The sequence below is a fragment of the Trypanosoma conorhini genome (genome assembly GCF_003719485.1).
Source record: "Trypanosoma conorhini strain 025E chromosome Unknown Tco_14.4_contig_00026, whole genome shotgun sequence".
In the NCBI taxonomy this organism is placed as follows: Eukaryota; Euglenozoa; class Kinetoplastea; order Trypanosomatida; family Trypanosomatidae; genus Trypanosoma; species Trypanosoma conorhini.
Genome location: NW_021704111.1, coordinates 36,512 through 63,212, shown reverse-complemented (window position 1 = coordinate 63,212; position 26,701 = coordinate 36,512). Strand labels below are relative to the sequence as shown.

Below are 26,701 nucleotides of genomic sequence, written 5' to 3'. Positions count from 1 at the left end.
CACACACACACACACACACACACACACACACGAAAAAACATGCGTTTGCGAAGTAAAGCCGAGAAAATGGCACAGAAGGGTTTGAAGGGGAAGTCCCGCGGAAAGAGCGACGGGGCCCTGCGCAAGTACGTTGGAGATTCCAAGAAGAAGACAGTCCACAGCAAGCGGCGGAATACGGTCGAGGCGAAGGCGCGGGCAAACTATGTTTCTGCCGTTGAGTCGCACATGGCCTCTCGCGTGCCGTCCGACCAGCGTGGGCGTCTCACCGTCGTGAAGCCTACTGCTGGACAGACGAAGCTGAGCGGCAAGAAGAAAAACATGAAGAAGCCGCTGACGAGGGGACGCAAGCGCAAGTCCGCCAAGAAGGCGTAAGGAGGAAAGCCTTCAAGCATGAGAAAAACCGTTTTGGCCGGAACGTCCTTCACACCTGCACGCTTACAATAGGCGCAGCGTCATGAAGGAAAGGGGAGGAAGCCACACGGGCACGAAAGGGATGAAGCTTCTGCGCATGTGGGACTTGTGTGTCTGCGTCTCGTGCCCTTGGAGGGAAGAGGCGGGAGCTACGCATGCACGTCTACCCATAGATGCGTCCTTCGGTGCTCATCTAAGTGTGCGCCGCAACAGGAGTGTCTGCTGCTTTCACGGTAACCACGTGTTTGGATGAGCCTTTCACGAAGGAGGGAAATTAAGTGCGCGACAATGAAGGCCGTTTTTTATTTTATTTTATTTCATTGTTCTTTGCTTATTTGTTTCTCTTGTTTTCCTTTCTCTGTCATTGTCTCTGGAGGGCATAACATATTTGGTCAGGGTTTCCGCACGCCCCGCTCAAGGAGGGGGTGTTAAAAGACGAACAAGAAAAAAAAGAAAAAAAAGGGGGGGGGTACGAAGTTAAGAGGAAGGCACTGGCTTCTCCCACGGGCCACCGTCATCCGTGCTTGCAATCGCTTTTATCAGTGAAGCCTTGGCTTCATTACGTGAGGTCTGGGGCGTAGTCACTGCTCGGCAACGCACACACTAGCGAGGACGGCGCCGCTGTTTGATTGCCCAGTAATGGCAACTGCTCTGGCCCTGGAAAATAGGAAGCTGCGGAGGCGTCTGCAGGAGGTAGAGGAGGAGGTGAGTTTCCTGCGGGACCAGAATTACAACATCCAACGGGTGAACGATACCTACCGTGAGAAGCTCCTGCAGCACATTGAGGCAGTCCGTTTCAAGGCGTGCGGGGAGTCCTCGCCGGCCTTTGCAACTGCCGACGACCTGAAGGGGCTTGTACACCGGCTGCGCGCTCATGACGTCACTCACTCGCCTCCGCGTCCGCGAGTCACGGCGGCGGCGGCGGCAGCGGCAGCGGCGGACGCCCCTCCAAAAGGGTCGTTGCCCCGTGAAGGGGACGACGGCCTCATGCGTAGCACCAGCTCCCTCTCCCGCGCCACGCAAGAGGGGGAGGGCAATGGCCGTGGGCCGCGCAGGAAGGCGGTGTCTTCTTCCATGGGAGAAAAGTCGCACGCCAAACAATCTGCCACCGTGCAAAGCGCGCAACGCGCCACCATAGCAAAGTTGAGAGCTGAAAATAAGAAATTGGCGTCCCTCGTGGACACTCTTCGACTGCGTGTTGCGGCCGCCGGGCGTCTGAATGCGTCGTTGGAGAAAAAGTGTCGGGGCTTGTCGTCAGCGGTGGGTCGCGCGCAGACGTCGGGGCTGAAGTACCAGCAGGACGGCACGGGGAAAAAGCCGCTCCCCTCACCACAACTGCGCAAACGCTCGGAGGAGCTGCGGGAGGAAAATGAAAAACTCCGCGCCGACCAGGAGCGAAACAGGTACTTGGCCCAGGAGGTGTCCCACTACAGGACGCTGCTGGAGCAAAGAGGCAAGGAGGTGGAAATCCTCCGTCAGCGGGAGTCGTTGCGTCTAGAGGAGATGAATGGCGTGAAGGGGAAGTTGGTCAAAGCGGCGGAGAGGCTCCAGACGATGGGTACGGCTTTGCGCCTTAGTAAGGTTCGCGAGAAAAGGGCGACCTCCGCAACAGAGTCGCTGCGGAAGAAATATGAAGAACAGAAAGAGCAATGTGTGGCTGGGCCTGAAATACGGCCAAACTCGTTCTTCTCTACAGTTATTGAGCAGGTGTCGAAAGTGATGGGGCAGCATCACTCCTTGTTGAGTAAATGTCTGCTCGTCCACCACGCTCTGCACGTCCTTTTTTACCGCGGCTTCGCCGATCAAGAAGCAGAGGAAGCGGCACATGCCTCGGACGAAGAATGGAAAGGGATTGGAACGGAATCTCTGCTTGAGGCGGTGACTCGCCTCACGCATTTGTTAAACCTGGTTGAGAGGAAGGCAATGGTGCCCATCGCCCCTGCTACTCCGGACCCGTTGACTCTGGGCAGCATCAATCTTGCAGTCCCCAAGCAAACGGGAGGTGTTGGAGGGTGCCGTCGCTTGGGTGGTCCTGCGGATACACGTCTAAGAACTTCGCTGCAATTGGTCGCGGGTGGCAGTGACGACAGTGAAGACGCTGGGGTGGAGGGTGGGGGTGAGGAGTCGTCATTGTCAGGGAATTCCATGCGTGAGGCGCGACTTCTTCCGCGAGGTGACGAGCGAGGTCATCTTCAAATGAGGGATGCTGCCACAATGACTGTGTCTCCAGTCCAGATTAGTCTGGCACTTGGACGCAGCTTGCCTGTTTCCCCGCTCCAGTCGAACAGAGCCACCGAAACCATCTCCCCGCCCCTGATCAGCGTTGCTGTAGGGCCAGGCTCCGATGCTGAGGAGAGCGTACTCATTTTGCCAGCGGCCTATTCAGTGGCTGGGCCTGCAGCGGTGGGTTGCCCACTGGAGTAACGTGCGCGTGAGGAGGGCTGTTCGGGTGTGGTGGAAGGCGTTTGGTGCGACTCATGCGGAGAGGCAAATTTACGTCATGGGGTTCCATTCATTTTCCCATCCGCGGTGGTGATTCTATTTTTTTTTTTTTCTATCTCTCTGCGTGTGTGTGTGCGTGAGAGAAAGAGGGCGAGAGGGAGAGAGTTTGCTCCACCGCCTCACTTATGATGAGTTCTCCCCAAACCACAAGGGGGAAATGTGTCCTGTGGATGCGTGGGTGATGCCGTTATCTAATGGTGCCAACGATAATTCCGCATTAGGGGCAACTGCAAAGTTCTGATTGTGTGAGGGTTTGTGTTGATTTTCTTGGTGGGGCTGGTGGGAGCGTGGCTTGCCACCCATATTTATATATTATTGACGACATCACTTAGTTTCCTTTCCCGCTTTTTGGCGGTGTTATCGTGTGCGGCCTCTTGTCTCACCGGCAGCAGGCCCATACTTCCCTCCGCAACATTTTTTTCCGCCCTCCTCCCCTCACTTGTCTGTTCTTTTTTTTTTTTTTACCTTTCGGCCAATCCCACATTCACCTTCTACCGCCCTGTTTCATTCTGTTCTGTTTTTTTTTATTTATTTTGTTCTCGTTCCTCTGCCTGCATCTCTTTTTTCCTTTTTTTTACCTTCTTTTTCTTCTTCAATGTGGCGTGGGTGGGTGTGCTGTTGGGCGGGAGCGGCTCTGATAGCTTCTGCGGCGTCCCCGCACAATCTCTCCTCCCGCTTGCAGAGAATAGAGGGAAAATTTAACAAGGCAGGGATAAAATCAAACTGAAGGCACGGCACCGCCTTGAGAGAGTCCCCCCCCCCCCCCCCTTCGATTCCGCGCGGAAAGCGAAAGAGGTGTAGGAAGCAAGACGGGCAGCAGCTTCACTGGATCGGACGATGAACGCCTATGAGACTCTCACCGCTGTGGGCGAGGGCCCCTGCAGCATCGTCTACAAGTGCCGGTGTAAGGCCACCGGAGAGATTGTCGCAGTCAAGTGCTTCAAGGAAATGAACGGAAATATGTACGCCATGCTTGCGACGCTTCGCGAGCTGCGCATCCTAAGGATGATGCGGGGTGAGCCAAACGTGGTGCAACTCAAAAGTGCGTCTCGCGAAAATGGGAAGCTGTATTTGGTGATGGAGTGCATTGAGACCAACTTACTGGACGTTATTCGCAAGGCCCCCGCCGGTGTGCAGCTGCCGCAGATGCGGCAGGTTTTCTACACCCTGCTCTTGGGGCTGCGCTCGTGTCATCGCAAAGGCGTCATTCACCGTGACGTGAAACCTGAGAACGTTCTCGTGCGTAATGGTCTCTCCGCCGTCGTGTGCGACTTCGGCGCCTCGCGGACGGTGGAGCCTCCCCGGACCGCAATGACAACGAGTGGTGGTCTTCTGAACGCGCCAGAGGGGCAACTGCCACCACTCACGGAGTACGTCGCGACGCGGTGGTACCGCAGTCCTGAGATGCTGCTGGGGATGCCGAGCTACAGTTATGCCGCCGATATGTGGGCGGCTGGGGCCGTCTTGGCGGAACTGGCGCGGGGTGACCCACTTTTTCCAGGGAAATCCGAGGCGGAGCAGCTCTCCCTTATTCAGCAGCGCGTGGGTGGCTTTCCCCCCTCGATGACGCAAAACGGTAAATGCACTTCCATGGCGCGCGCAATACTATCAGCACACACCAGCCACTGTAAGACGCAGGCAGAGTTGGCAGGAGACTACCTCAACCAGCAATACGGTGAGGCGCTTGGGGAGAGTGGATTGGGTCTTCTTCGTTCGCTGCTTACTATTGACCCGGGTAAACGATGTACGGTGGATGAGGCGTTGGCGCATTCCTTTTTCGACGGATTGGTGTTGAGTGGCGTGCCGCCGCAGCCGCGCAGGGACAGTCTCAGCAAGGCGGTGCCTGCGTCCGCTGGTTCTGCGCCCTCACCGATTCTAGCACCAAACCCCGCCGTCCGTGTAGACGCGCATGATAATTGGTTTGGCCTCGGTGAGGGGAGGCCCGTGCAGCTGCAGGAAATTGAGACGCTTCGCAACTCCAGTGCTGCGGAGCCGCGTGTGCACGACGTGCTTCCGATGGAAGTGGAAACGACGCACGCCTCATCTGCCTCCTCCAAGGCGAGGATAAATGGGGATGTGACTGCAGACTGTTTGACGCCCTCCTCAATCGCGTCCTCGTGCATTGACAGTTCCCCCGACGAGGAGGTGGTGGGGAGCATCAAATCGCCAGCAAATCACGCTGCGGGACTCACAAGCATTTCTTTGACCTCGTCATATTTTTTTCGTGACCTTCAAACCGGCTCTTACTCCTTGTCCTCGTGCTTCTCGGCCTTCTCCAACAAGGCACCGACACGGCTGCCGGTCTACCAGTCGGCTCTTCCAACCGAGCTGAACAAATTAAATGTGGGTCGCACGCGACTTCCAGAGCTGAAGAAGCGTGTCGTCTTCCCAATGTCCTTTCTGCCCCAAACCCTGGCTAACGACGTGAACAAGGGTCGTAGTAAGGTTAATGGTGAGGCTTCCGTGGAGGGTGCCAGCAAGGCACAAGGCACGGGAATCAAGGTGCTCCGTCAACTCTCACTGAAGCGGAGGGGCCGACTAGTGTTTACCACTAAGTCGTCTGTGGATAGTTAGTAGGCGTGCAGCACGCCTCCGGGGACACCCCGTTTCATTTACTGCTTGTTTAGACTTCCATTTTGTGCTTACAATTTCATTGTTTTTTTGTTTAAAAGTTTTGCCGTGTAGGCAAATATATATATACATATTTATATGCCTTTTTTGTGCATTGCTCACGGAGCCCAACAGTTAAGTTGGGAGAGAAGGCGAAGCAGGTTTTACAGCCACTCGTTTTGGCAAAGTGGTAAGTATTGTGGCGGTGGGATGAGGCAGTGCCGGGTCCTGGCGAATCCTTGGCTCGTGCAACTCCCCTTTCGCCAAAACAGGGCATATGCAATAGTAATATTAATAAGCGAACAGGTGTGGGAAGCAGTAAGTAGGTCAACTCGAAAGTGAAAGTTTTTTTTTCTTTTTCGTGTGTATAGTTACTCCTTCTGTTTGTCCTTGGACCGACTTATTCCCTCCTTCTGTGTGTTGCCTACCCGCTGAACCCACTACTTTTTCTTGTGTTTGCACCCATTGCGGTGCATGTACCCATTCCCTGCTCTGGACAAGGGAGTGAGTATCGTTTTTTCCCCCGTTTTTTCCCCCTCCCCCTTCCTCTCTTTCTACTGAGTAGGAAGTTGGATGGTGAGAGCTATTGCTCTGCGTGAGGCGTTGCCCACCGAGGGGGGACAGAAGAAGTAGAGACGGGGAAGAAAAGAATGTCCTTCACTCCTTCGTCTTTCTGAGGCGTCTTTGTTTGTGTGCTTTCTTCCATGTCTCTCTTGCCTTCCCACGGGCGCGCAACGCTCGCCTTTTTCGCCACTTGTAGTTGAAGTGCTGCTTTGCCGAAAGAAGAACAATCGCCGATGGTTGGGAATGGACGGCACAAGCCTTGCGGAGGCCGTGGAGACGCTGCTGCGTGCGTGCTCGCGAGGCGGAGATCGCGCGGACGTGTCTCGACTACTGTTGCTGCAGCAGAGTGCGGCGGGGCGAGTGAGTGACGTGGACGAGGCCGTCGAGGAGGTGGAAGGGGCGAGTGTCGTTGATGAAGTGTTTTCTTTTGGTGGGGCTCACGGGGCCGCTCCGCCCCGCCCCGCCGCGCCGCCTCCCTGCAGCATCGGGGCCAAAGAGCTGTGGGAGGCCTTTCCCTCGTGGTGCCGCGACACCGCGCTGCAGCGGCGGCGGGGCGGCGAAGATTCCCTCCACAGACGTTCCTTTGTGTGTGGCGCCTGGAATGTTGGGACCGTCGCTGGTGAGTTGCGTTCTCAGAGCGCCTGCGTACTGACAGCTGTTTACCGAAGTCCATGGTCGCGTCGCTACCAACTTCCTTTTGGGACTGTGGAGGATGCTGGTGACGCCAGTAGCGACAACAACACCCGCAGAACAAGAGGCGTCCATTCACTGGAAGAGGAGGCTGGCGCCGTTGAAGAGGCGCACAATGAGGGGAGACTGAGAGGAGCAGTGGACTATGGGAACCAGGGCACCATTATCACGGAGTTTGAGCAACGGCTAAATGAGAGACTCGCGAAGTACGGCGCTCAGTACTTTGGCGCACCTGGCGATACAACCTGTGACGACACGGAATCGCCCCTTTCCTGTCCTTGGGCCACGAGTGCGTTTGTGAGGATTCTCTCCTCCTCCGCGGAGGAGGTGACGTTGGAGGTGATGGTGCTGACGTGTGTTGACGTCGCAGAAGAGCAACCAATGCGGGCAGCGGCGTCCCTTTTTGACGGCAGTGAGGTCGTGAGCAAGGATGGTTGGCTGTCTTGGCCCGCAATGAGTGCCAGCGGCCACTCAAAAAGGAGAAGGTGGTCTGCCGGACACGCCTTTCAGCTGCGAGTGGGCCCTACAGAACTGCGGCTTCGCCATGACAGTGCGCATCTCATTGCCAACTGCAAATATACGTGCGACCGTGGCGTGGGGGACGCTGCTACTGCCTACAATCGCATGTGGCTTTTCCACAAGACTCACGGACGTCCAGAGACATTGCCGGTTCCCCGAAAACGATGCAGGAATCATGATTTGGGTGCCGCCTTGGCAAGGGGAAGCGCGACGGGCCATTTCCTCTTGGAAACCCTTGACCTGGATGCTGTAGTGTGTCGCGTGTGCACTGGCGTGGAGATGAGTGACAATGCCGTGGTTCCGCTAGCTGTGACGCCCGTTGTGCGCGTTACTTTGCCGCTGCTGGCGCCCTCGCCCGGACGGGTCTGGGGTCCGGCGCTGCAAGAGAGGTCCGCTGTGGTTGCCGCGGCGGGAATCGGCGTGGCGGCGATGGTGTGCAGCGAAGGTGCGAGGAGCTGAGGAGCGACGAGGACGCGCTTGTGTCAGCGAGCAAGTTTTTTTTATTTTTTCATTTTTTTCGCCGTCGTTCTTCTTCAGGCCCCAGAGAGGCAGTTTTGTGCTGCTTTCGTTTTACTGCGCGGAGGGGGAGGGGGAGGGGGGTCGCTGGGGCCCACAGAAAGGCAGCTCCTCCCGCTCGCCTTGGCACCCCCTGCTTCTGTGTCTTCTCAATTCCTTTTTGTTTTTCTTGCTCATGCTTCTTCTGCCCGTGCGCGTGTTGGGCTGCAGCTGCTGCGGCAGACCCAGCGTGTACTGAAGAAAATGCATCCGGTGCAGCCGCACATCGACGAGCTGCGGCGGCGATTTAGCAGCGTGAAGGTCCTCCACCAAACCGCCTCGGAAATGTTTTTGCGGGTGGAGCACGCCCTCCCCGAGCTCGGCTGCACCGCGGTGCTCTGCGTGGCGCTAGACTCCGCGTTTCCCCGCAAGCCCCCGATCGTGACGTACTTTGACGGCCGCACGCTACCCATATCTCCCACCGACGGCTCCACCGAAGACGCGTGGGACCCGGCGTCGTCGCGGTTGGCCGACGCCGTTGCGAACGCCTTCGCCAACTTGGCACTCCTGTGGGGGAGCGTGGTGCCACCGTCGCCGGAGTCGCTGGCCGCCCAGCTGAGCTCGCTCTCCGACTCCATGCTGCTGGACATCGTGTCGAATCCGAACTGCCTCGAGTCCTACGCCTATCAACTGCCGTTTTTCAAGGCCATCCGCGACGCCAGTGGCCAAACGCTAGATGAAATTGAGCGAGTAGCAAACGAAAACTTGAAGCTGCAGCCGGTGCTGGATCAGCTGCGGGCCGAAGTGGAGGGGCTGCAGCTGTCTCTCGAGCAAAGCGTGCAGTCCGTGCAGAAGGTGCCGCAATTGGTGCCGCTTTTGAATTCCATCAGCTCCCAAGAGAATCTAGCGAAAGCGCTTGCGACCGATGTGAAGGCGCTTGACGCCCAGCGTGAGGAGATTGCCAGGCGATTGCTGCAGGTGGATTATGCCACAGACCGCCGCCGCTTCGACGCTCTTCTTGAGGAGTACCGAGGAAAAGCAAAGGAGCGCCACGTCATGGATCTCAAGCGGCGGGCCTATTGTGCCTCACTGAAGTGAGTACGCCCATGACAGAACAGTGGGGTGAGGGGGGGGAAAAAAAAGAAGGCCGAAACAACTATTGCCTCCCAAAGAGTTGAAGAAGAAGGGAAAAGGGGCTCTTCTATCGAAGTAGGCGGAGAAGAGAAGGCGTGTTATCCCAACTATGGCCTTGAAGTCTTGGCAAATGTTTATCTACACACTGCCATAGTGGTGCACGTTCCGTGGCGACTGTTGGGGCAACTCGAATTTGTCTTTACATTCAGCTCAAAATTTACTTAATCTTGCCTTGCTCTTTTTTTTTTATTTGTTATTATTGCTATTTCTTTCGGCACAAGCACACGTTTTTACGGCAAGGGATGGAGAAGAGCATTCAGTACTGGGTGGATCATCTGCGCCTTCAGCCCCACCCCGAAGGCGGGTTCTTCGCAGAAGTGCTGCGCTCAAGCGAGATGATGAAAACGGACAGGGGAGAGCGCTGCTATTACAGCAGCATTTACTTTTTGCTGACGCACGAAAGCCCCTCACACTTTCATCGCATCAAGTCGGACGAGGTGTGGTACTACCATGCGGGGGCGCCGCTGACGGTGCACATCCTTCACCCGAGCGGCGCCCACGAGGCACTTCGGGTGGGCCCGAACCTTGAAAAGGGCGAGGTGTTGCAGGCTGTCGTGCCAAAGGGCGTCATATTTGGCTCCAGTGTTGAGGAGCCGGGTGCCTTTGCCGTCGTGAGCTGCATGTGCTCCCCGGGATTTGACTACGCCGACTTTGAGCTTTTTACAAAGGACCACCTCATGTCCCTCCACCCGCAGCAAAAGGACATTATTGACAGGCTCGCCTACGACACACTCACCGCGTAGCTTGCGTCGTGTTTATTTTATTGCGCCTTTGCTTTTCCTTCTTTCTGGAAGCCTGCAAGAGAGGGAGGGATGGAGAGGGTGTACGGTTTTACGGGTGTCGGGCAGATATACCTCAATAATGTCATCCCGCTCCACGCAGCGCTTGAATTCGGATCGTCGCAAAGGGGCAGGGTTGGGCAGCCCGCCCGCCCAATCGTTTTCCTCGTCGGCACGGCATTGAGAGAGAAGTGGGTGTCGGGGAGCGTCGTTGTCGACGCGTTTTTGTTGTGGGTGGTTGGGCTTTGACCGTGGGCCCACAGGTGGAGTGCTAACGGAGGCACAATGTAAGTGGCTCGGGCCGCAGTCGAGCGTAGCTTAAAGCGTGGACAGTTGTTTTTTTTTTTTTTTTTTTTTTGCGCCTCCCCGCATTGTTGTTGTGCGCGCTTTTTTTTTTTTTTACTCTGCAGGTTGACTTGGGCTCGGATGGGCGCCGAAGTGAAAACGAAGATATTGTGGATCGCTGAACAGGGGGGGTGGGGGAGTGAGAGACAAAACGAATTAAAATAAAGCGCTCGACCCCTGGCGTTTTGTTCGGTTTCTGCCCTCTCACTTCTCGTGGCGGCGGTGGAAAGACGAAGTCTCTGCGAGGGGGTGGCGCGTCGGCGCCTGTGCGGCCTCTCTCCCTTCCGCCTTTCATTCTCTCGCTCCCCGCCGCCCTTTTTGTTCACCGCCACCACCACTCATGGGCGCGGGGCGGAAGGGACGCACGTTGAAAAGGAAGACAACACAAAAGAAAGGCATAAGCGAACGGCGCAACGGTGCTGAATGTCCAGTGGCGGGGATCGTTCCCCCTCCGATGAGGTGACGCTGTGCACGAAGTGCCACGCCGATGAAACTCAATACCGCACCAACACCTGCCGGCATGTGCTTTTTTGCAAAAAGTGTGCAATGAAGTGCGCAACAGGGGGAAAGTGTAAGGTGTGCGGAGAGCTGTACTCCGGCGTGGAGCGCGTCCGATGACGCGGGAGGTGGCAAAACGGTGAGATCCACGGCAAACACGTGCAGTGTCTTTTCTGCCTGGCTCACATTCAATTTATTTTCCTCTCTCTTTTATTTGTTTCTCTTGTTTTATGTCGGTGTGTGTGTCTGCGGGTGTGAACCACTCTTCACAACTATGTTCAGCCACACGAGAAGGAGCACACACACACACACCGGGCGGTGGTGGTGGTGAGTTGTTGTTGTTTTTTTTTTGTAATTCGTGTTTCTGCCTCGCGCCCCACGCGTTCTATTTTGCTCCTCTTTTCTGCCTCGTGGCACCACACGCGTAAACTAAGCGGAGGAAGGAGAGCTGGGCGTGTGTGCGTCAGCGTCAGCGAGAGCGAGAGGGAGAGAGAAAGAGATGAACACGCGCTCCAAGAGAGGCAGGCGCAAGACGGTGGAGGAGCCGGAGGTCCACGAGGTTGCAACCACCCCGCCCGACGCCGTCGCGGCTCCCGAGCAGCAGCAGCAGCAGCAGCAGCAGGATCAACAAATCGCGGATACCGCCAGCAATGGCGGGTTTCGCGTCGTCCAGGTGCTGGAGAATTACGGCATCGGCAACGGGGGACATTAAAAAGCTCATGGAGTCCGGCTTCTACACCGTGGAGTCCATCGCGTACGCCCCCAAGAAGCACATTTTGGCTGTTAAGGGCATCAGTGAAATGAAGGCGGACAAAATTATGGCGGAGTGTGCGAAGTTGGTGCCCATGGGCTTCACCTCGGCGGTGGTTTACCACGAGGCACGCAAGGAGATCATCATGGTGACCACCGGCAGCCGCGAGGTGGACAAGCTGTTGGGCGGCGGCATTGAAACAGGTGGAATTACGGAACTCTTCGGGGAATTCCGCACTGGAAAGACGCAGCTGTGCCACACACTCTGCGTCACTTGTCAGCTGCCCATTTCGCAGGGTGGTGCGGAGGGAATGGCGCTCTACATAGACACCGAGGGCACCTTCCGACCAGAAAGGCTGGTTGCAGTTGCGGAGCGTTACAAACTGGATGCGCAAGATGTGCTCGCCAACGTCGCCTGCGCCCGCGCCTTTAATACAGATCACCAACAACAGCTGCTTCTTCAGGCATCTGCAATGATGGCTGAAAATCGATTTGCTATAATTATTGTGGATTCTGCCACAGCGCTCTACCGCACAGACTACTCCGGACGCAATGAGCTTGCAGCAAGACAGATGCACCTTGGGAAGTTTCTTCGCTCGCTGCACAACCTTGCGGAGGAGTACGGCGTGGCCGTGGTCGTGACCAATCAGGTTGTTGCCAACGTAGACGGCTCTGCACAAATGTTTCAGGCGGATGCAAAGAAGCCCATTGGCGGCCACATCATGGCGCATGCCTCCACCACGCGACTGAGTCTTCGCAAGGGGCGGGGCGAACAGCGCATCATTAAAGTCTACGATTCTCCCTGCCTTGCCGAGGCGGAGGCCATATTTGGCATTTACGAAGACGGCGTAGGGGATGCAAGGGATTAGTGGTGTAAGCCTTACACCATGATTGGGACTTAAAGTATTTTATTTAGTCTTTTTTTCATCATTTGTAGTTTGTATAGGCTCTTTTTTTTTTTAAGTTTGCCCGATGCCCGTCTGCTGCCCAGTACAGTGAAGAAGAAAGAGAAGCCAATAAGCCCGAAGGCAAAAGCAGGACGTGCGAGAGTGAAGTACCAACGAAAGCAATGAAGCTGGCAAATTTGCGCGTGGGAAATACTTTTTCGCCATCTACCGCCTTAACGACAAGCAACAACAACAGCAGTGGTGGTGTTCTCTCTCCCTGTGTGTGTGTGTGTGGCCCTTCGCCTTCGAGTCGGCTCGCTCTTCAATGTGTTGCTTCTTCCTGCACACTCACTCACACTCGCACTCACACACACTCGCTCTCTCTCCTGCTCTGCAGCGAAGGAGGCAAACTACTACCCCCACACAAGGAAGGATGACGACGAAGCGCCGCAACCATGGCCGTGCCAAGCCCCCGTGCTCCCGTGGCCGCACACGCCCCGTGCACTGCTTCAACTGTGCTCGCCTCGTACCGAAGGACAAGTCCGTGGGTCGCTTCGTTGTGCGTCGCATGCTTGACCAGGCCTCTGCCCGTGATGTGGCGGAAGCATCTAACGTCTACGGCGCCGGGTTCCCGATGCCCAAGCTATACATGAAGCAGCGCTACTGCATCGCGTGCGCCATCCACAGCCGCACCGTCCGCGCCCGCCCTGTCGAGCTGCGCAAGCGTCGCTTCACGACGAAGATGCCCTTCCGCCCGAAGGGTGCCAAGTAAGCGTGCCGCATGCGGGATTGTGACGCTCCTCTGCCACAAAGAGGGTTCTCTTTGATGTTGGAGTTGTTTTTTTCGTCTCTGAAGTCCCCTTTCGGAGTTATGGAGCCTCATCGCCTACATATTTTTCTTTTGTTTTTATTTTTAACAAATGACGAAGCTGAGTCGCCTTGTTTTGTTTTTTACTTTCCTGGTTGCCGCGGGAAACCGTCGCACGTGCAGCGCATGTGTCAACTGGGAGTGGAGGGGTCGTGTAAGCGATTTCCTTCCCTCCCAGTCGTGTGTGCTCGAATTGCCCTTTTCCTCTTTTTTCCTCGCTTTGGGTACCTCCCATGAATGGGAAGGTGTGTGTGGGTGTGAGAGAGAGAGGCTGGGTGGTTGAGTGGGTGAGTGCAGTTAGTGTGTGAGGATGACGAGCATTGAACAGATTCAAATCAGCGGGGTCCGCAGCTTTGATCCCAACCCGGCGCACCGTCAGACAATCGTTTTCCAGAAGCCCCTCACCGTCATCCTCGGGAAAAACGGTGCGGGGAAGACGACCATCATAGAGGCACTACTAAACGCCTGCACGGGGCAAATGCCTCCTGGCAGCGGTGCCGAGAAGAGTTCCTTCGTGTACGACCCGAAGGTGATGGGCGAAACGGATGTCAAGGCGCAGATTCGCCTGCTGTTCACTGGGAAAGGCGGCAAGGTGATGCAGGTGATACGCTCCTTTCAAGCCCTGCGCGCCCGCAACAAAACATCCTTTACCACACTCGATAGCACGGTGGCCTTCCAGGACGCCGCCACTGGCAAGGTGGTGTCCAGCACTTACCGTGCGAACGACGTGGACCGCGCCGTGCCTGAGATGCTGGGCGTCTCGCCGGCGGTGCTCGAGCACGTCATCTTTTGCCATCAAGAGGACGGGAACTGGCCCTTGTCACCGCCCAAGGAGGTCAAGAAAATATTTGATGACATTTTTGCGGCGACGCGGTATGTCTTGGCACTGGACCGGCTTCGCGAGAACAGCAAGGAGTTTCGCCGACAGCAAAAGGAGCACGAGGCCAATTTGATGGCGCTGCGAGAGCACCGGGAGCAGGCGCAACAGCTCACACTGGACATCACCGCTAAGGAGGAGTTGATCCGGACCATTGAGGAGAGAGCCAAGTCGCTGGAGCCTCAGCTGAAGAAGATGCATGCTGTCACTGCGGCTCTGAGCGCTGTGGAGCATAACGCGGAAAATTTAGCACGCGAGGCCGCGATCCTTCAAGGCCGCATAGACGAGAAGCAGCAGTCCCTGCATCGAATGACGCTCCCTGCGACGACGCTCACTGTGGAAGCGATGCTGGAATTCAAGCGGGGGTTTGATGAGCGCATCAAAGGTCTTGAGACAGAGGCGTCGGAGAAGGCGAACCTCCTCGAGAAGGCTGAAGCAAACAGGCGCAAACATGAAGAGACGGCGCTGCATCTTCGCTCGAACATCAGCTTCCTTGAACAGAAGGAGCGGCAGTACACGCAGCATTCTGTGGAACTTCAGGGGGTTGTCACGAATATATCGGCGGGGCTCGTATTGGGCGAGAGTGACATGAATGAGGAGGGCCTGCAGCGTGTGGAGGAGCATGTGACTGCGGAGTTGCGAAAGGCGACCGCGGAGCGTGACGAGACATTGAGGGGGTTTGATGACAGTATGAGGCTTCTCGAGGAGGAGCGTGGCAAGCTGCTGCGCTCAATGGATGCGGACAACAAGGAGAAAGACATGAAAGAGGAGCAGCTGGCGCACCTGCACCAGCGCATATTGGGTGCTGAGGAGGCGCTGGGAAAGTTGAAGCCGCACGTCAGGGCCACGCAGCTGGAGGCACTGAAGAAGACGATCTCCGACTTGGAGCAGCGTGTGGAGGCGATGGAGGAACTGAGGAAGCGAGGAGAAAAATATAGGCAACGAGAAGACATTCTGGAGAAAATAGAGGCACAAAACTGCGTCGTCGCGGTGCTGCGTCAAGAGTTGGCGAAGCAGAAGGAATGCTTGGGTGGGGAGGCGGAGATGAATCTGCTTCGGGCACAAATCACAGAGAAGGAAAAGCTCCTTGAGGAGGAGCTACAGGAGACACTTGCGCCGGAGCTGTCCAGGTTTGGGCACGAGGTGGCTGAGGGCCGCTCTTTGTCGCAGCTGTCACTCCTCATTGAGCAGCTCAGGGAGCAGAAGCTGGGCGCACTGCGTGTTATTCAGACAGAGCACGGGGAGCTCGATCGTCAAGTTGCCGTGCTGCAACAGAAGCAGTCGCAACGAATGGAGGAAATTGTACAGGAAAAACTGGTGTTGCAGCAGAAACGTGCGACCTGCGCAAAGGTGCTTGGTGGCTTGAGTGAACTCGATCAGTTCGAGGCTGTCCTTGACGAGGCTCGTGAGTCCTTGCATAAGACGAGAAACAGGCGTCACGCGCTGGAGGCGATGGCGACGTGCTACGCCAACTTTCTGGAGGCGGCCAGGGCGGAGGGCAAGTGCCCTGTGTGTGACCGCGGGTTCAAGGACGACGCGGCGCTGGCCCACTTTGTCGAACTCCACGAGAGTCATCACGAGGCGTCGCCAGAGATGGTTGCGAGGGCGCAGTGCGAGGCGACGCAGGCCGAAGAAAAGGTGCGCCGGTTGGAGAGTCTCGAGGCGGATGTGCATGAAGTGAGACGGCTGGCGGCGAGTGTTCCACAACTGGAGCAGCTGGTGGCATCGATCAGTGAGGAGCTGGCGAACAAGTCTGCCTTGCTGGAAGATGTGGAGCGGAAGCGGGAGGATGTGGAGGGTCAGATGAGGCGTGTGCAAGACCTGGTGCGGACCGTCACCGACCTGAACGCAGTCGCCGGTGACATCCGGGCACTGAAGCAACAGCTTTCCCGCAGGGAGGCTGCCGTACAAGGACTCCAGGCGGAAGCGGCGGCGGCGGCTGGTGGTGGTACCGGCAGCCCTCGAGCATACGAAGAGATTTCGGCGGAGTATGAAAATGCCAGCACCGAGCTTTATCGTCTTAACGTGATGCTGAATGAGGCACAGCGGCGCGAAGAAGGGGAGTCAGACCAGGCGACCGCCAGTGAGCTCAACGCGAGGCGGTCAGAGTACTACCAGTTGGAGATGAAGTTGGCGCGGCAGGGTGAGCTGGAGGAGGTGCTTGCACGCTACAAAGCTGAGGCCGACGGCTACAAGGAACGCATTGCTGCCATCAACGGTGAGCAAGAGGCGTTGCGCGAGGAGCTCACGCGTCTGCAGAGCCGTCTGCGGGGCCTTCAACAGGGGCGTCAAGAGGCCGAGTGCGCCTTGCAACAGGGTCGCATCGGGAAACTAGAGGCCTCGGGGCGAACGCTGGCGGGGATTTTGCCCCACATGCGTGAATACGTTGCGTCGAGGCATGGAGACCAGCTGGCTAGCGCGCGGGATCAGCTGCGTGCGGTAGAGGCGGCAACGTTGACGGCCGTTGATGAGGTGAAGCGGCTGCGTGAGGCGATTCACGAGTCGCGGCGTGTGGTGGAGGAACAACATCGGCAGGCGGCGGAGGTGGAGAGGCACATGGAGGCCTTTGAGAAGCGGCGAGGGGTGGAGGAGGATCAGGCGCGGCTGCGGGAGGTTGAGCGCTCCCTCACCGAGTTGAAGGGCCGAGAGGTTCACGGCGTGGAGGCACTTCTGGGGAAAGACGTCATTGCGCGTGAGACGGTGCCACGCATTCGGGAGCTCATCCGCGAAAAGGTGAGCGAGTTGGAGAAAGCGCGTGCGCAGCAGGAGGGAAACGTGGAGGCGATGATGCAAGACGTGGCGCACCTCAAGGGCCAACTGTCGCATGCGAAGTACAAAGACATCGAGAAACGCTACCGCTCGACGTTCCTCAAGGTGCAAACGACGGAGATTGCTGTTGCGGACATTGAGAAGTACTACAGGGCCTTGGAGAAGGCCGTGCAGTCGTACCATCATGAGAAGATTGCCCAGATCAATCGGATTTTGGCCGATCTGTGGCGGCAGACGTACAAGGGAAGCGACGTTGACACCGTGGAGCTCCGCTCCGAGGATGACGCGACGTCGACCACGGCGCGTCGCAGCTACAGCTACCGCGTCGTGATGAAACGCGGGAACAGTGAGATGGACATGCGTGGACGCTGCAGCGCCGGTCAAAAAGTGTTGGCCGCCGTGCTTATTCGCCTTGCGCTGAGTGAGGCGTTCTGCTGCGACTGCGGCATCCTTGCGCTGGACGAGCCAACGACAAACCTCGACGAGGACAACGCCCGCTCGCTTGCAGAGTCGCTGCGGCAGCTTATCGACAACCACCGCGCCGTGAAGCACTTTCAGCTGATTGTCATCACACACGACGAGCAGTTTGTGCGGGCCCTCGGGGGGCAGGCGCTGGACACGTTCTACTACATTCACAAAGACCGGGAGGGCGCCTTCTCTGTCATCGAGGAACGGACCTTTGAGCAACTGTTTGCGGCGTAGCAGGACGCCACCGCGGGGGGGGGCGCCGCCGCCGTCTTATACGCCCACAGATACGCATTGGGGTAGGAGAGGCGAATAGTAAAAAAAAAAGGAGCAACTAAATGAAAACAAGCCGCCACAATGACACCTCGCTAGATGCATGACAGGCCTATAGAAGGAGAGCGGGGGGAGAAAGGGAAGGGATGAGCTGCTTCCTCCCTGATTTGCTTGTCTGTGCGGGGTGGCAAGGCCTAAGCCCCAGAGCTGCAACGAAAAAAAAAAAAGGACCGCAACAGAGTGATGCCAAGTAATACTTATATGTCTTGGTTTTCGGAGTAAATCCGAGTTAGTGTGCAATACCCTCACGTAGCGGAGGCGGGGGGTTTTCGCTTCTTGTGCGCGGGTGCGTATGCGTTCCATGTGTTGTCTACCTCCTTCCCCGTAGTCGACCTCGTTGTTGTCATGTTTTGTTTTACTCCCACGAATTGCTTGCCACACCGTCATTTGCGCTGCTGCGAAGGGGAGGACAGAAGGCACACACACAGAGAGAGAGAGAAAGAGACAACAACAAGGAAGGGCAGAAAGGTTGAACTATTGGTGTGGCGGGTCCGAGGAGGCGTTCCGCCCACTACAATTGCTGTCATTCTTTCTTGTTCTTTTATTATTATTATTATTTACTTTTTTTTTCCCCCACCCGTAGCATTTGCCTCTTTGCGTGCGGCGCGGGGGGATGAAGGCGGCCGAGGGCGGACAAGTCGTGGCGGACTACATCGCGCTCCCCAAGGCCCCCCGGTCGGAGTGGAAGGCGTCCGACTTTGAGCTGCTGCATAAGTTGGGGGGCGGCAACTACGGGGATGTCTACTTGGCCTCCGTGCGGGACTGCAACTTTGTGTGCGCCATCAAGAAGCTTTCCATCAAGAAACTTGCGGAGTTCGACATCATCACGCAGCTCCGCCGCGAGATTGAGATTGCGTTTCACACCCGTCACAAGTATCTCCTGCGCACGTACGGCTACTTCTTTGACGACGCGGACATCTACCTTATTTTAGAACCCTGCAGCAACGGGATGCTCTACACGGAGCTGAACCGGGTGAAGTGTTTTCCCCCGCCAACCGCGGCCCGCTACGTCGCACAATTGGCCGAGGCGCTTCTCTACCTGCACCAGCACCACATCCTTCACCGCGACATCAAACCGGAAAACATCCTGCTCGACCACAACCAAAACATAAAACTGGCGGACTTTGGGTGGTCCGTTCACGACCCCCACAACCGCCGCAAGACGTCGTGCGGCACGCCGGAGTACTTCCCACCCGAGATTGTTGGACGCCAGCCGTACGACGCGAGCGCGGACTTGTGGTGCCTGGGCATCTTCTGCTACGAGCTGCTTGTGGGGAAGACACCATTTGTGAGCAAGGACACAGAGAACATCTGCAGGAAGATTCACGCGATGCAGTACGTGATCCCCGAAACCGTGCCGCCGGAGGCGAAGGACTTGATTTCGAGTCTCTTGCTGCGTGACGGGACCAAGCGTCTCGCGTTGCACCGCGTGGTCAACCACGCCTTCCTGCTCAAATATTACTACCTCCCCAATGGCATTCAACCGCCCACGGGGAAGCGCGTGCGCGCCGCCGCGGAGGTCGCGAGTGGACGGGAGAACTAAAAAAAAGCAAGAAAAAAAACGCGTCCCGCCAAAACAAATTTGTGTTTGCAGTGTACTGTCGCTAGACGAGGATATAGAGCCAGAAGGGCTCATGTTAGTGTCAATGTGCCGTGGAAGAAAAAAAAAAGCATCGGGGCCAACACATTAAAGAAGAATGGAGGAAAGCAGAAGCAAGAAGTGCTAGTGGGGAGAGGGGGGTAGAAATGACGCTCTCCTGCTTTGGCACAACGTCGTTCCCCCTTGCACACAGCCATACACGCTCTTGCTCTCTTTTTCTCCTTCACTCACTCTCTCGTGTTTGTGCGATGAATGCAAGGAAGCTGCGGGTAAATGAATGTTCCTTCTGTTTCGTCTAGTCACCGTGGCAGAGGAAATGATGGGTGAGTTTACTAGATGGTTTCAATAGATGCAAATTCGTTCAGGCTGCGTTACTAGAATTGTGAAAAAGGGAGTAATGAAAGAAAGAGGTCCCCCACACCACACACTGGTTACATTTTGATGGTGCTGATGATGACGTTCCCCTCTGTAGAGAGCCGTGAGCGATTGGAGTGCCATGATGGGTCCCCCGCATGGATGTTCCTCTCACCGTTGCTCTGAACTGCGCGCGGTTTGACTGTCTCCCACTTCTTCTTTCGTGCTTGTTCTTTCTCTCTTTGTGATTGTGTCCCCTCCCCTCTTTCTCTTCTCGCTCCACACTTTCGGGCGCTTGTGAGAAGCCAACGGGTGTGGGAAAGCCATGGAGTTCTCCGGCAGCACTCTCTCCGTCTCCGATGTGGAGGTCATGGTGCAGCAACTGAAGCCGCTTTCGCTCGAGCAGGTTGGCACGGCAGAGTGGAAGGACGAGCGTGAGGGAGTGGAGCGACTCAACATGTGCTCTCACAGCAACGCCGTGCTAAAGAAAGACGATGCCGTGAAGGCATTCCTCGTAGAGCATGAAAAGCTTCCGGTGCTGTTGCATGAGTTACTGGTGATGGAGGTGTGGCGGCACCGCGTGCTGCCGCTAGTGAAGGACGCGATTGCAGGGAGCCCCGCGGCCTACTACATGTTTCCCTACTACGAGATGGTTTTGGTAAACCTGTTTGAGTGTATTTGTTTCCACGAAGAGGTGGTGGTGGCCCTCGGCGACGATGCTTTGGAGCTCGTCGATTATTGCTGGCGACAGGTCTCCCGACTCTTTGCAGAGAAGGGGATAAACGAGGTTCCGGCCAAACTCACCCCTCAACAAACTAGCGAAGAGGATCCGCTGCAGCATCTGGAGCGGCAGCTATCCCACGGCATGGTGCAGCGTGCCATGACCTCCTTGTCGATTCTTTGGTTTATCATTGATCGCCTTGGGCAGCTGCCGCTCTCGGTGTCTAATTCGGTGTTCAATAAGCATGACCTTCTCTTGGGCCTTTCAGAGATCATGCTTCTGCAGCCCTGGCTACGCCGCGGTCCAGGGGTGACGCAGAAGTACTCTAATGGAGAATTTAAGGATGTTCCGGAAGGGGATGCGCTGCTTGTGTGCATCCCTGAAGCGCACACGTGGTTCTCCCTCCACAAGATGTTGTGCGACCCCGAGTGTCGGCGGCGGTATCCGTACACGCAAAGCAAGAAGGAGCTTATTCTGCGCATCCGACGCTTCCTCAATGACACCCTTCTCGACCAGATGCCAGCGCTGGCCAGTGTGCAGCGGGCCTTGGAGGAGCTTTCCTTCATGCAGCCGCCCAGTGACACGGATGCAAAGCTAAAACGTGCTCTAACCATAGAGCAGGTTCCACGCATTATGACCGCAGTGGAGGCTTCACGAACGCGTAGTTGGGACGACATCGCCAAGACATTTGCAGCTATGCTGAGGGATCCACGCGTCAAGAACGAGGACGCCATGCGAATGGCACGCATTTTTGATGAGATGTTCACATAGTAGGAAGAGCAAACCTAGATGCTAATCTGAGGTGAGGAGGAAAGGAAGGGAGAAAGCGAGAGAGAGAGAGAGGGAGGAGGGAAGGAACACGATGATTGTAGTTTTTTTTTTAACATGATGTCCCCCCCGCGGTTCTGTATTTTCTTTTTCCACCCACCCGCCAGCCTTTTATGTTTGCACGGCACCACTTACAATGTTCTTATGCATTGTTTTTTACCTCGTTTTACATCTTATTCCTTCTCGTTCGTTGCTAGACAAGAGTTTGCGAGGCACTGGCAACGTGCGGCAAATGACCTCTCAGAGCAACCGGTACCTCTTTGGAAACGATTTCGGCTGCATTGTGAGGGAGAACCAGAGAGAGAAGCCATGGTATGGGCTGGATTGGAAGGACTGCCTGAATGACCAGACAGCGTATGTGGTCTCGGCGGGAGGTTCATTTCTCCTCTTGTTTGCGTTTGGTGCGCTTTGCATTCGCGTGAACGATGCGTGCCTTCTCGTCGACCGCAAAGGCCCCTGCTGCCGCTGCCTTGGCGAGCATGAGGCCGCCTCTCTTCAGTATCGGCAATCCAGTGCCTCACGAGCGCCAATATAACGATGTGTATTATGGCGTCATCGTGATGCTGAGTGCATGCTTCGGTGTGGCTTATGTGTATTTTGGAATTAACCAGGAATACCGGTTTTTTTTTTTTTTTTTGCATGGCGGCAACGCAGGCCATTGAGCTTCTACGCGTCACTATCGACACCGTGTTGGCGGGACCGCAGGGCGATGAACGGGGTGTATTTCGCTGGGTTGTCTTGGGCCTAGCAGGTTTTATTATGGTGGTCTCCTGGTGTCTCTTGCGTCGTGTTTACAAGAGCTTCGGCTGGACAATATTTCGTCGCGGTGGGGCCAAACGTAGTGTGCGAGAAATGTTCAGGATGCACCAGCGCCACCGAGCCTGCAACCTCCTAGACGCCCAGTGCGCCTGTTTGCTGTTTGCCGCGCTCGTTTTTTTTTTGTCCAGAGTTTCCACAAGGGCGGCTCCTGGGTGTTGATAGTCGTCCTTCTCTGTGAACTGATGGCGTCTCGCTACGCCGTGAAATACCTGAAGCGAGAGGACTACGGCGGCGTCCTCCTCCCTCTCCTCTGCGGGCCCGCCTTCTTCGTTTGCTGGACAGTGGCGTTGAACGAGTATGCGGCGTGCTGGCGGGAATTCCAAGGCAGCCGCGCCCGCACCCGCGGCTGGTGGTCGTCCGCGTTTTTCCCCTCTCTGGCCTCCGTGGCGTCGTACTACGCTGGCGGGGCGCGTCTCGCCAGCCACACCACCTTTGACACTCGGGTTGCGGAGATGTTGCTGATAAGCTACGTGTGTGTGCTGCTGTTTCGTGCGGCGTCTTTTTTTATCGGTGTGCGAATTGTGATGAACTTTGGGAGGGGGCATGAAAACCGTCTTTTACGTGCGCCCGCGGCCAGTTGAGCAGCACATGCTTCCCTGCGGTGAGGCTGGGGGGAAGGAGGGAGCCGCTGCGGGTAACTCGACGACCGGCGCCTATTCGATAGGCCTGCAGCAGATGTCACTGTCCCTCGCGGAGAAGTGAGAGAGCGGGAGGTGTGCGGTCGAGGAGGCAACGCGGGTAACGGCAGGACCGAGGGGGCAGGCAAGTTGGCGATGATGCCGGCAGCGACGGGGCATTTTTGTCCCAGTGGCGTGTATACTCCTTGGCGCTAAAGTATCGTGTGTTGTTTATTCCGCTTGCTTGTTGTTATTGTGATTGGCCTTTTTTTTTTTTCCTTTTCGCCCGTTCTCTTCCCCCTTTGCAGGCGGGGGGCGTGACTCAGTTGCGCTTTAGCTCCCCGTGAGTGTTGCCTCGTACCGCCTCCTCCGCCCGCCGTTGTTTTCAACCACTCTCGCTTTCGCGTTTGTTCTTTGTTTGCTTTTTCTCCTTGCAGGAGTAGGGGCAAGGCCTCGTTCAGGCGAGTATTGTCTGTCTCTGGTGACGCACGCGCACACGCGTGTGTCACTACTGCCTTCCATCCGTTGCTTATCGCACGGCGGGCAAACAACGTCGCTCTGCCGGTTGCAGGAAGTGGACGCACTCCCCACCCTCGCTCAGCACGCACATCATCGTGATTGTAAAGCAAGAAGGAGGAGGGAAGTAGGGGGTGACGGAGTAAGAAGCAGCAAAGGAGAAAGAAAAAGCAACAGAAACAGCAAGCAGAAAGAAGTAGAAGGAGAAGGAAAAAGAAGAAAAAAGCAAAGGAGGTGAAACGGAAAGTGATTAACAAGAACAAAGAGGAGGGTGGGGGGAGGGGGCAAATCATCGGTTGAGAAAAACCAAAAGAACATTGGCGGGGAGTTGGATCACCCCGGGAAGAGTAGCAGGAATAGCGGGAGCTCGCTCCGTGTGTTCCGACCAAGGAGGTCGTCCATGAGTGATTCTGACTTTCCCGAGCTTCCTTCATTCGAGGCCTTCGACACGGAGGACCGGCCACCGCCTCCTTCCATTGAAGACTACCCAATAGGATGCGAGGTGGAGCTTGTTGACATTGGCCCCGCGAAGGTGGCGCAAACGGCGGAGCTATGGGAGCCTTTTATGGACGAGTTATTCGGGCAATATCGGCGGTCCGTGCGAGTTGTGCGTCACCAGGGCGACTACACGTTTGTTGTGTGTGAAACTGAGCCTGATTTAATTATTGGTTGCACCTTATACCGCGCCTGCCTCAGTGAGCCCAAGGTGCGCTTCAAGAAATACATGCCAAGCAATGCCACGGAAGGTCCTATTGCCACAATCGGCGTTAACACGCGAGACGCCAATGACAACGGTCTCTTTGAGCTCTACACCAGCACCCACGAGGACGTGGTGCACGAAGCAGAGTTCGCGGTGCCTTCCGCGGCCTCTCCCCGTGGAAAAGATACCGTGGGCGCAAGTATGTGGGGCAACCACCGCCATTCACCAGGTGAATCTCCTCGACGTCCGCGTGGCGGCGATGGAGAAGCCAAGTCGGAGGTACCTTCCGCTGGGAAAGGTGATGCGGCACGTTATAAATACAACTACGCTACCAGGAAGGCCTATGACGCCCTCAGTAAGGAGAATTACAAGGAAGCGGTGCGCTACTATACAAAAGCGCTTAAATATAGCCCTGATGGAGGGGCAAGATGTCTATCAAACCGTTCTGTGGCATATCTCGGATTGCGCAATGTGGAGGCCGCCTTCTTAGATGCCACACGTGTAATTGAGTTAACACCTCAAAGTTTCGTTGGATACGTGCGTGCTGGGAATACACTGCGTGGGATGAAACGCTACGAAGAGGCAAGAACCTACTACGAGAAGGCGCTTGCGCTTGACCCAAACAACGAGACACTAAAGTATCTGCTGCTGAGTAACGCCATCATGATGTTGTACGCCTCCAAATATGAGCATCGTAAGGCAGCCTCTATTGCCTTGGACCGCAAAACTCTGAATGTCGTCCTTTTGGCGAAAAAGGACATGCGACCCGGCGAATTGGCGTGGGTGGAATCATCTGCGGCGGTGGTACTACTGAGGTACTATGGCCATGTAACGGACGCGGGCGACAGCGGCGTTCAAGGGGACCAGGACAAGGAAATCCCACCTAGCGTCTGTTTTCAGTGCTTCCGACCGCTGACGAGTATTGAGGAGTTTTGCAAAAGCCTACCTGAAGTTGAGCCCTCCACGCTTAAAAAGTTGTACAATGAACACAAGATTGTGCAATGTAATGGTCATTGCGGAGTTTTGTATTGCTCTGACAGCTGTCGGTCGAAGGCCTGGGCGGCGCACCACTGGGTGGAGTGTGTGACCCAAGGAAAGTGGTCTGAGGCGTACCGTCAGGTTCCTGGGCTGTTGAAGGATTTTGCTACGTCTTACAGCGCTGTGCCGAGCAGCGAGCGGCATAGCGGCAATAATATTCACCCTGAAAAGGGAGGCTGCTTGTCCCCTATTCTGGAGGACAACGTTGATGTTATTGTAGCTTGTGCTCGCATTGCCTGTCGTATGTTTGCCAAGATTCTGAGTAATGGACGACCCTTGGAGGATGCGGTTCACATCTTTGAGTGGATGCTACCTAAGGAGAGCACCTACAACTCCTGCGTGAGCCCGCCTACCAACAACTTGGTGCAAAAGAGCGTTATTGACGACCTGTTGATTCCTGTGTACAACGCATTTCAGCAATGCTTTACAGCAGAGGAGGCGCATTACCTGTCCTTCAATGCATTTCTTCACTCGTACGAACGTGCCAGATTTAACTGTGTGAAGCTGCGCATATCCGCATGGCCCGGAATTCGGGAGAAGGCAGGGAACTACATTGACCTTATGAAGATCCGAACTAGCGAAACCGGCGCCGCCCCTGCGGACGGTCACCCGAGAAGCGAAAACGCCGGCGGAGGGTCCCCCACAGACTCGCAACTCACTCAGTTGGGGCGTATAGTGAACACCCCGGCGGAGTCGGTGGCAGGCTACTTTGAGTGTCTGGGCGTCTTCAAGGTCTTTGCGGCAACGTTTGCTCCAAGGTGCGCGCAGCAGGAGCCGCAGGCACGCTACAATGTGAAGGTGCGGCCCATCATCGAGCCCGGCGCCATTATTCACATTGATGTCACGGAGAGTATCCAGCGGGACGAACAGCTTGTCTCGGACAGGTTACTCAACGAGGCGATTGCATAGTAACTACCTATGTTCCTCCTCCACCTCCCGCTCCGCCAAGGCTCCCCTCTCCATCTCGCTATTTTTCATCCAGGCGGCGGCCTGGGGCGAAACAAGGCTTTAAAAAAAAAAGTGGAAATGGGAGGGAGAAATATGAAGAAAGAGAAGTTAAAAAGAAAACGTGGTCGGAGGGAAGCGAATGTGTGAGTTACGGTGTCCATGGTCCGGAATAATGCGGATGGCAATGGAGCCCCACATCTTCCTCCCACTAAAAGACGGAATAAGCAACAAACAAACAGATGATACAAAAGCACCCTGAAGAATGTAGCAGAATATACAGATAGATAGATATATATACGCATATATGTAAGCAATCGACATTGTAAGGGGCACGACAGGCGCAGGAGGAACAATTGGAACGGTTCTTGGAGAAAATACGAGAGGGCGACAGGAGGGAGGGGAGGGGGGGCGAACACCTTTGAGTCGTTGTTGGTGTTGTTTTCTGATTCCTTCGGGTAATTTTACTGTAAGCTTCTATTTTTATTTTTATTTTTTTCTGAAGCACCTGCGCTCACATTCTTTCTGGCACCAAAGTGATACTTTAACTTGGTTTCACTTCCCAAGGGACAGTTGTCGTGCCCTCCTGTCGATGTTGTTTTGTTGTGTGTGTGTGTGTGTGTGTGTGTGTGTTGTTTGCTTCTCTTGTTTTGTTACTCCTTCTCTCAGTGGGTGGTTGTCTGCCTCTCCAGTCCTATCATATACGGGCTTAATTTGCCCTCTTTTTCTGCACTTCAACCCTCTTCATGCGTATTCTCTGCTTGTTTTCTATGCTCAAGTGTTTTATATATGTATATCTATACATAGCTGCCCATTGTTTTTGATCTACGGAGCAGTCGTGATGTCTGTGACTCTCACCTACTCCACTTGTGTGTGTGTGTGCTTTGTTGTTGGTGCTTTTGATTGGCTTTTGTTTTCTCCAAGTGGTTCTTATTTGCGTGTTTTTCCTTCTCCTGTTGTGCCCCTCTTTTGTTGTTGTTGTTTTTTCTTTTTCTTTTTGTTTCTTT

The 26,701-nt window shown here is 55.6% G+C and overlaps 15 protein-coding genes across 15 annotated transcripts, besides 19 other annotated features; all 15 read left to right on the top strand.

Annotated features, from left to right (window-relative positions):
• Positions 1–31: a microsatellite.
• A 35-nt stretch (positions 32–66) lies between these two features.
• Tco025E_00949 (uncharacterized protein) lies at positions 67–372 on the top strand (the record flags this gene model as incomplete). The annotated part of the gene is made up of 1 exon (XM_029367888.1): positions 67–372. One exon carries the CDS (start codon positions 67–69, stop codon positions 370–372), a length of 306 nt encoding a protein of 101 aa, XP_029232073.1.
• A 336-nt stretch (positions 373–708) lies between these two features.
• Positions 709–762: a sequence feature (A-rich).
• Positions 763–1,050: 288 nt separating this feature from the next.
• Positions 1,051–2,835, top strand: Tco025E_00948 (uncharacterized protein; the record flags this gene model as incomplete). The annotated part of the gene is made up of 1 exon (XM_029367887.1): positions 1,051–2,835. The coding sequence occupies one exon, from the start codon at positions 1,051–1,053 to the stop codon at positions 2,833–2,835; it is 1,785 nt and encodes a 594-aa protein (XP_029232072.1).
• A 156-nt stretch (positions 2,836–2,991) lies between these two features.
• Positions 2,992–3,018: a microsatellite.
• A 395-nt stretch (positions 3,019–3,413) lies between these two features.
• Positions 3,414–3,451: a microsatellite.
• A 299-nt stretch (positions 3,452–3,750) lies between these two features.
• On the top strand, positions 3,751–5,487 carry Tco025E_00947 (putative protein kinase; the record flags this gene model as incomplete). The annotated part of the gene is made up of 1 exon (XM_029367886.1): positions 3,751–5,487. One exon carries the CDS (start codon positions 3,751–3,753, stop codon positions 5,485–5,487), a length of 1,737 nt encoding a protein of 578 aa, XP_029232071.1.
• Positions 5,488–5,602: 115 nt separating this feature from the next.
• Positions 5,603–5,624: a microsatellite.
• Positions 5,625–6,330: 706 nt separating this feature from the next.
• Positions 6,331–7,755, top strand: Tco025E_00946 (uncharacterized protein; the record flags this gene model as incomplete). The annotated part of the gene is made up of 1 exon (XM_029367885.1): positions 6,331–7,755. The coding sequence occupies one exon, from the start codon at positions 6,331–6,333 to the stop codon at positions 7,753–7,755; it is 1,425 nt and encodes a 474-aa protein (XP_029232070.1).
• A 35-nt stretch (positions 7,756–7,790) lies between these two features.
• Positions 7,791–7,814: a microsatellite.
• Positions 7,815–8,055: 241 nt separating this feature from the next.
• On the top strand, positions 8,056–8,889 carry Tco025E_00945 (uncharacterized protein; the record flags this gene model as incomplete). Its single annotated transcript, XM_029367884.1, has 1 exon — positions 8,056–8,889. One exon carries the CDS (start codon positions 8,056–8,058, stop codon positions 8,887–8,889), a length of 834 nt encoding a protein of 277 aa, XP_029232069.1.
• A 338-nt stretch (positions 8,890–9,227) lies between these two features.
• On the top strand, positions 9,228–9,728 carry Tco025E_00944 (cupin; the record flags this gene model as incomplete). Its single annotated transcript, XM_029367883.1, has 1 exon — positions 9,228–9,728. One exon carries the CDS (start codon positions 9,228–9,230, stop codon positions 9,726–9,728), a length of 501 nt encoding a protein of 166 aa, XP_029232068.1.
• A 369-nt stretch (positions 9,729–10,097) lies between these two features.
• Positions 10,098–10,122: a microsatellite.
• A 917-nt stretch (positions 10,123–11,039) lies between these two features.
• Positions 11,040–11,107: a microsatellite.
• A 96-nt stretch (positions 11,108–11,203) lies between these two features.
• Positions 11,204–11,229: a microsatellite.
• A 28-nt stretch (positions 11,230–11,257) lies between these two features.
• Tco025E_00943 (DNA repair protein RAD51) lies at positions 11,258–12,226 on the top strand (the record flags this gene model as incomplete). Its single annotated transcript, XM_029367882.1, has 1 exon — positions 11,258–12,226. The coding sequence occupies one exon, from the start codon at positions 11,258–11,260 to the stop codon at positions 12,224–12,226; it is 969 nt and encodes a 322-aa protein (XP_029232067.1).
• Positions 12,227–12,589: 363 nt separating this feature from the next.
• Positions 12,590–12,628: a microsatellite.
• Positions 12,629–12,677: 49 nt separating this feature from the next.
• On the top strand, positions 12,678–13,016 carry Tco025E_00942 (ribosomal protein S26; the record flags this gene model as incomplete). Its single annotated transcript, XM_029367881.1, has 1 exon — positions 12,678–13,016. The coding sequence occupies one exon, from the start codon at positions 12,678–12,680 to the stop codon at positions 13,014–13,016; it is 339 nt and encodes a 112-aa protein (XP_029232066.1).
• A 343-nt stretch (positions 13,017–13,359) lies between these two features.
• Positions 13,360–13,421: a microsatellite.
• A 1-nt stretch (position 13,422) lies between these two features.
• Positions 13,423–17,460, top strand: Tco025E_00941 (RAD50 DNA repair-like protein; the record flags this gene model as incomplete). Its single annotated transcript, XM_029367880.1, has 1 exon — positions 13,423–17,460. One exon carries the CDS (start codon positions 13,423–13,425, stop codon positions 17,458–17,460), a length of 4,038 nt encoding a protein of 1,345 aa, XP_029232065.1.
• A 522-nt stretch (positions 17,461–17,982) lies between these two features.
• Positions 17,983–18,001: a microsatellite.
• Positions 18,002–18,086: 85 nt separating this feature from the next.
• Positions 18,087–18,114: a microsatellite.
• Positions 18,115–18,126: a sequence feature (A-rich).
• Positions 18,127–18,169: 43 nt separating this feature from the next.
• On the top strand, positions 18,170–19,099 carry Tco025E_00940 (putative protein kinase; the record flags this gene model as incomplete). The annotated part of the gene is made up of 1 exon (XM_029367879.1): positions 18,170–19,099. One exon carries the CDS (start codon positions 18,170–18,172, stop codon positions 19,097–19,099), a length of 930 nt encoding a protein of 309 aa, XP_029232064.1.
• Positions 19,100–19,835: 736 nt separating this feature from the next.
• On the top strand, positions 19,836–21,002 carry Tco025E_00939 (zinc finger, MYND-type containing 10; the record flags this gene model as incomplete). Its single annotated transcript, XM_029367878.1, has 1 exon — positions 19,836–21,002. The coding sequence occupies one exon, from the start codon at positions 19,836–19,838 to the stop codon at positions 21,000–21,002; it is 1,167 nt and encodes a 388-aa protein (XP_029232063.1).
• Positions 21,003–21,030: 28 nt separating this feature from the next.
• Positions 21,031–21,088: a microsatellite.
• Positions 21,089–21,195: 107 nt separating this feature from the next.
• On the top strand, positions 21,196–21,594 carry Tco025E_00938 (uncharacterized protein; the record flags this gene model as incomplete). The annotated part of the gene is made up of 1 exon (XM_029367877.1): positions 21,196–21,594. One exon carries the CDS (start codon positions 21,196–21,198, stop codon positions 21,592–21,594), a length of 399 nt encoding a protein of 132 aa, XP_029232062.1.
• Positions 21,595–21,679: 85 nt separating this feature from the next.
• Positions 21,680–21,696: a microsatellite.
• Positions 21,697–21,698: 2 nt separating this feature from the next.
• Tco025E_00937 (uncharacterized protein) lies at positions 21,699–22,037 on the top strand (the record flags this gene model as incomplete). The annotated part of the gene is made up of 1 exon (XM_029367876.1): positions 21,699–22,037. The coding sequence occupies one exon, from the start codon at positions 21,699–21,701 to the stop codon at positions 22,035–22,037; it is 339 nt and encodes a 112-aa protein (XP_029232061.1).
• Positions 22,038–22,060: 23 nt separating this feature from the next.
• On the top strand, positions 22,061–22,459 carry Tco025E_00936 (uncharacterized protein; the record flags this gene model as incomplete). Its single annotated transcript, XM_029367875.1, has 1 exon — positions 22,061–22,459. One exon carries the CDS (start codon positions 22,061–22,063, stop codon positions 22,457–22,459), a length of 399 nt encoding a protein of 132 aa, XP_029232060.1.
• A 659-nt stretch (positions 22,460–23,118) lies between these two features.
• Positions 23,119–23,235: a microsatellite.
• Positions 23,236–23,411: 176 nt separating this feature from the next.
• Positions 23,412–25,658, top strand: Tco025E_00935 (uncharacterized protein; the record flags this gene model as incomplete). The annotated part of the gene is made up of 1 exon (XM_029367874.1): positions 23,412–25,658. One exon carries the CDS (start codon positions 23,412–23,414, stop codon positions 25,656–25,658), a length of 2,247 nt encoding a protein of 748 aa, XP_029232059.1.
• Positions 25,659–26,298: 640 nt separating this feature from the next.
• Positions 26,299–26,327: a microsatellite.
• A 334-nt stretch (positions 26,328–26,661) lies between these two features.
• Positions 26,662–26,701: a sequence feature (A-rich).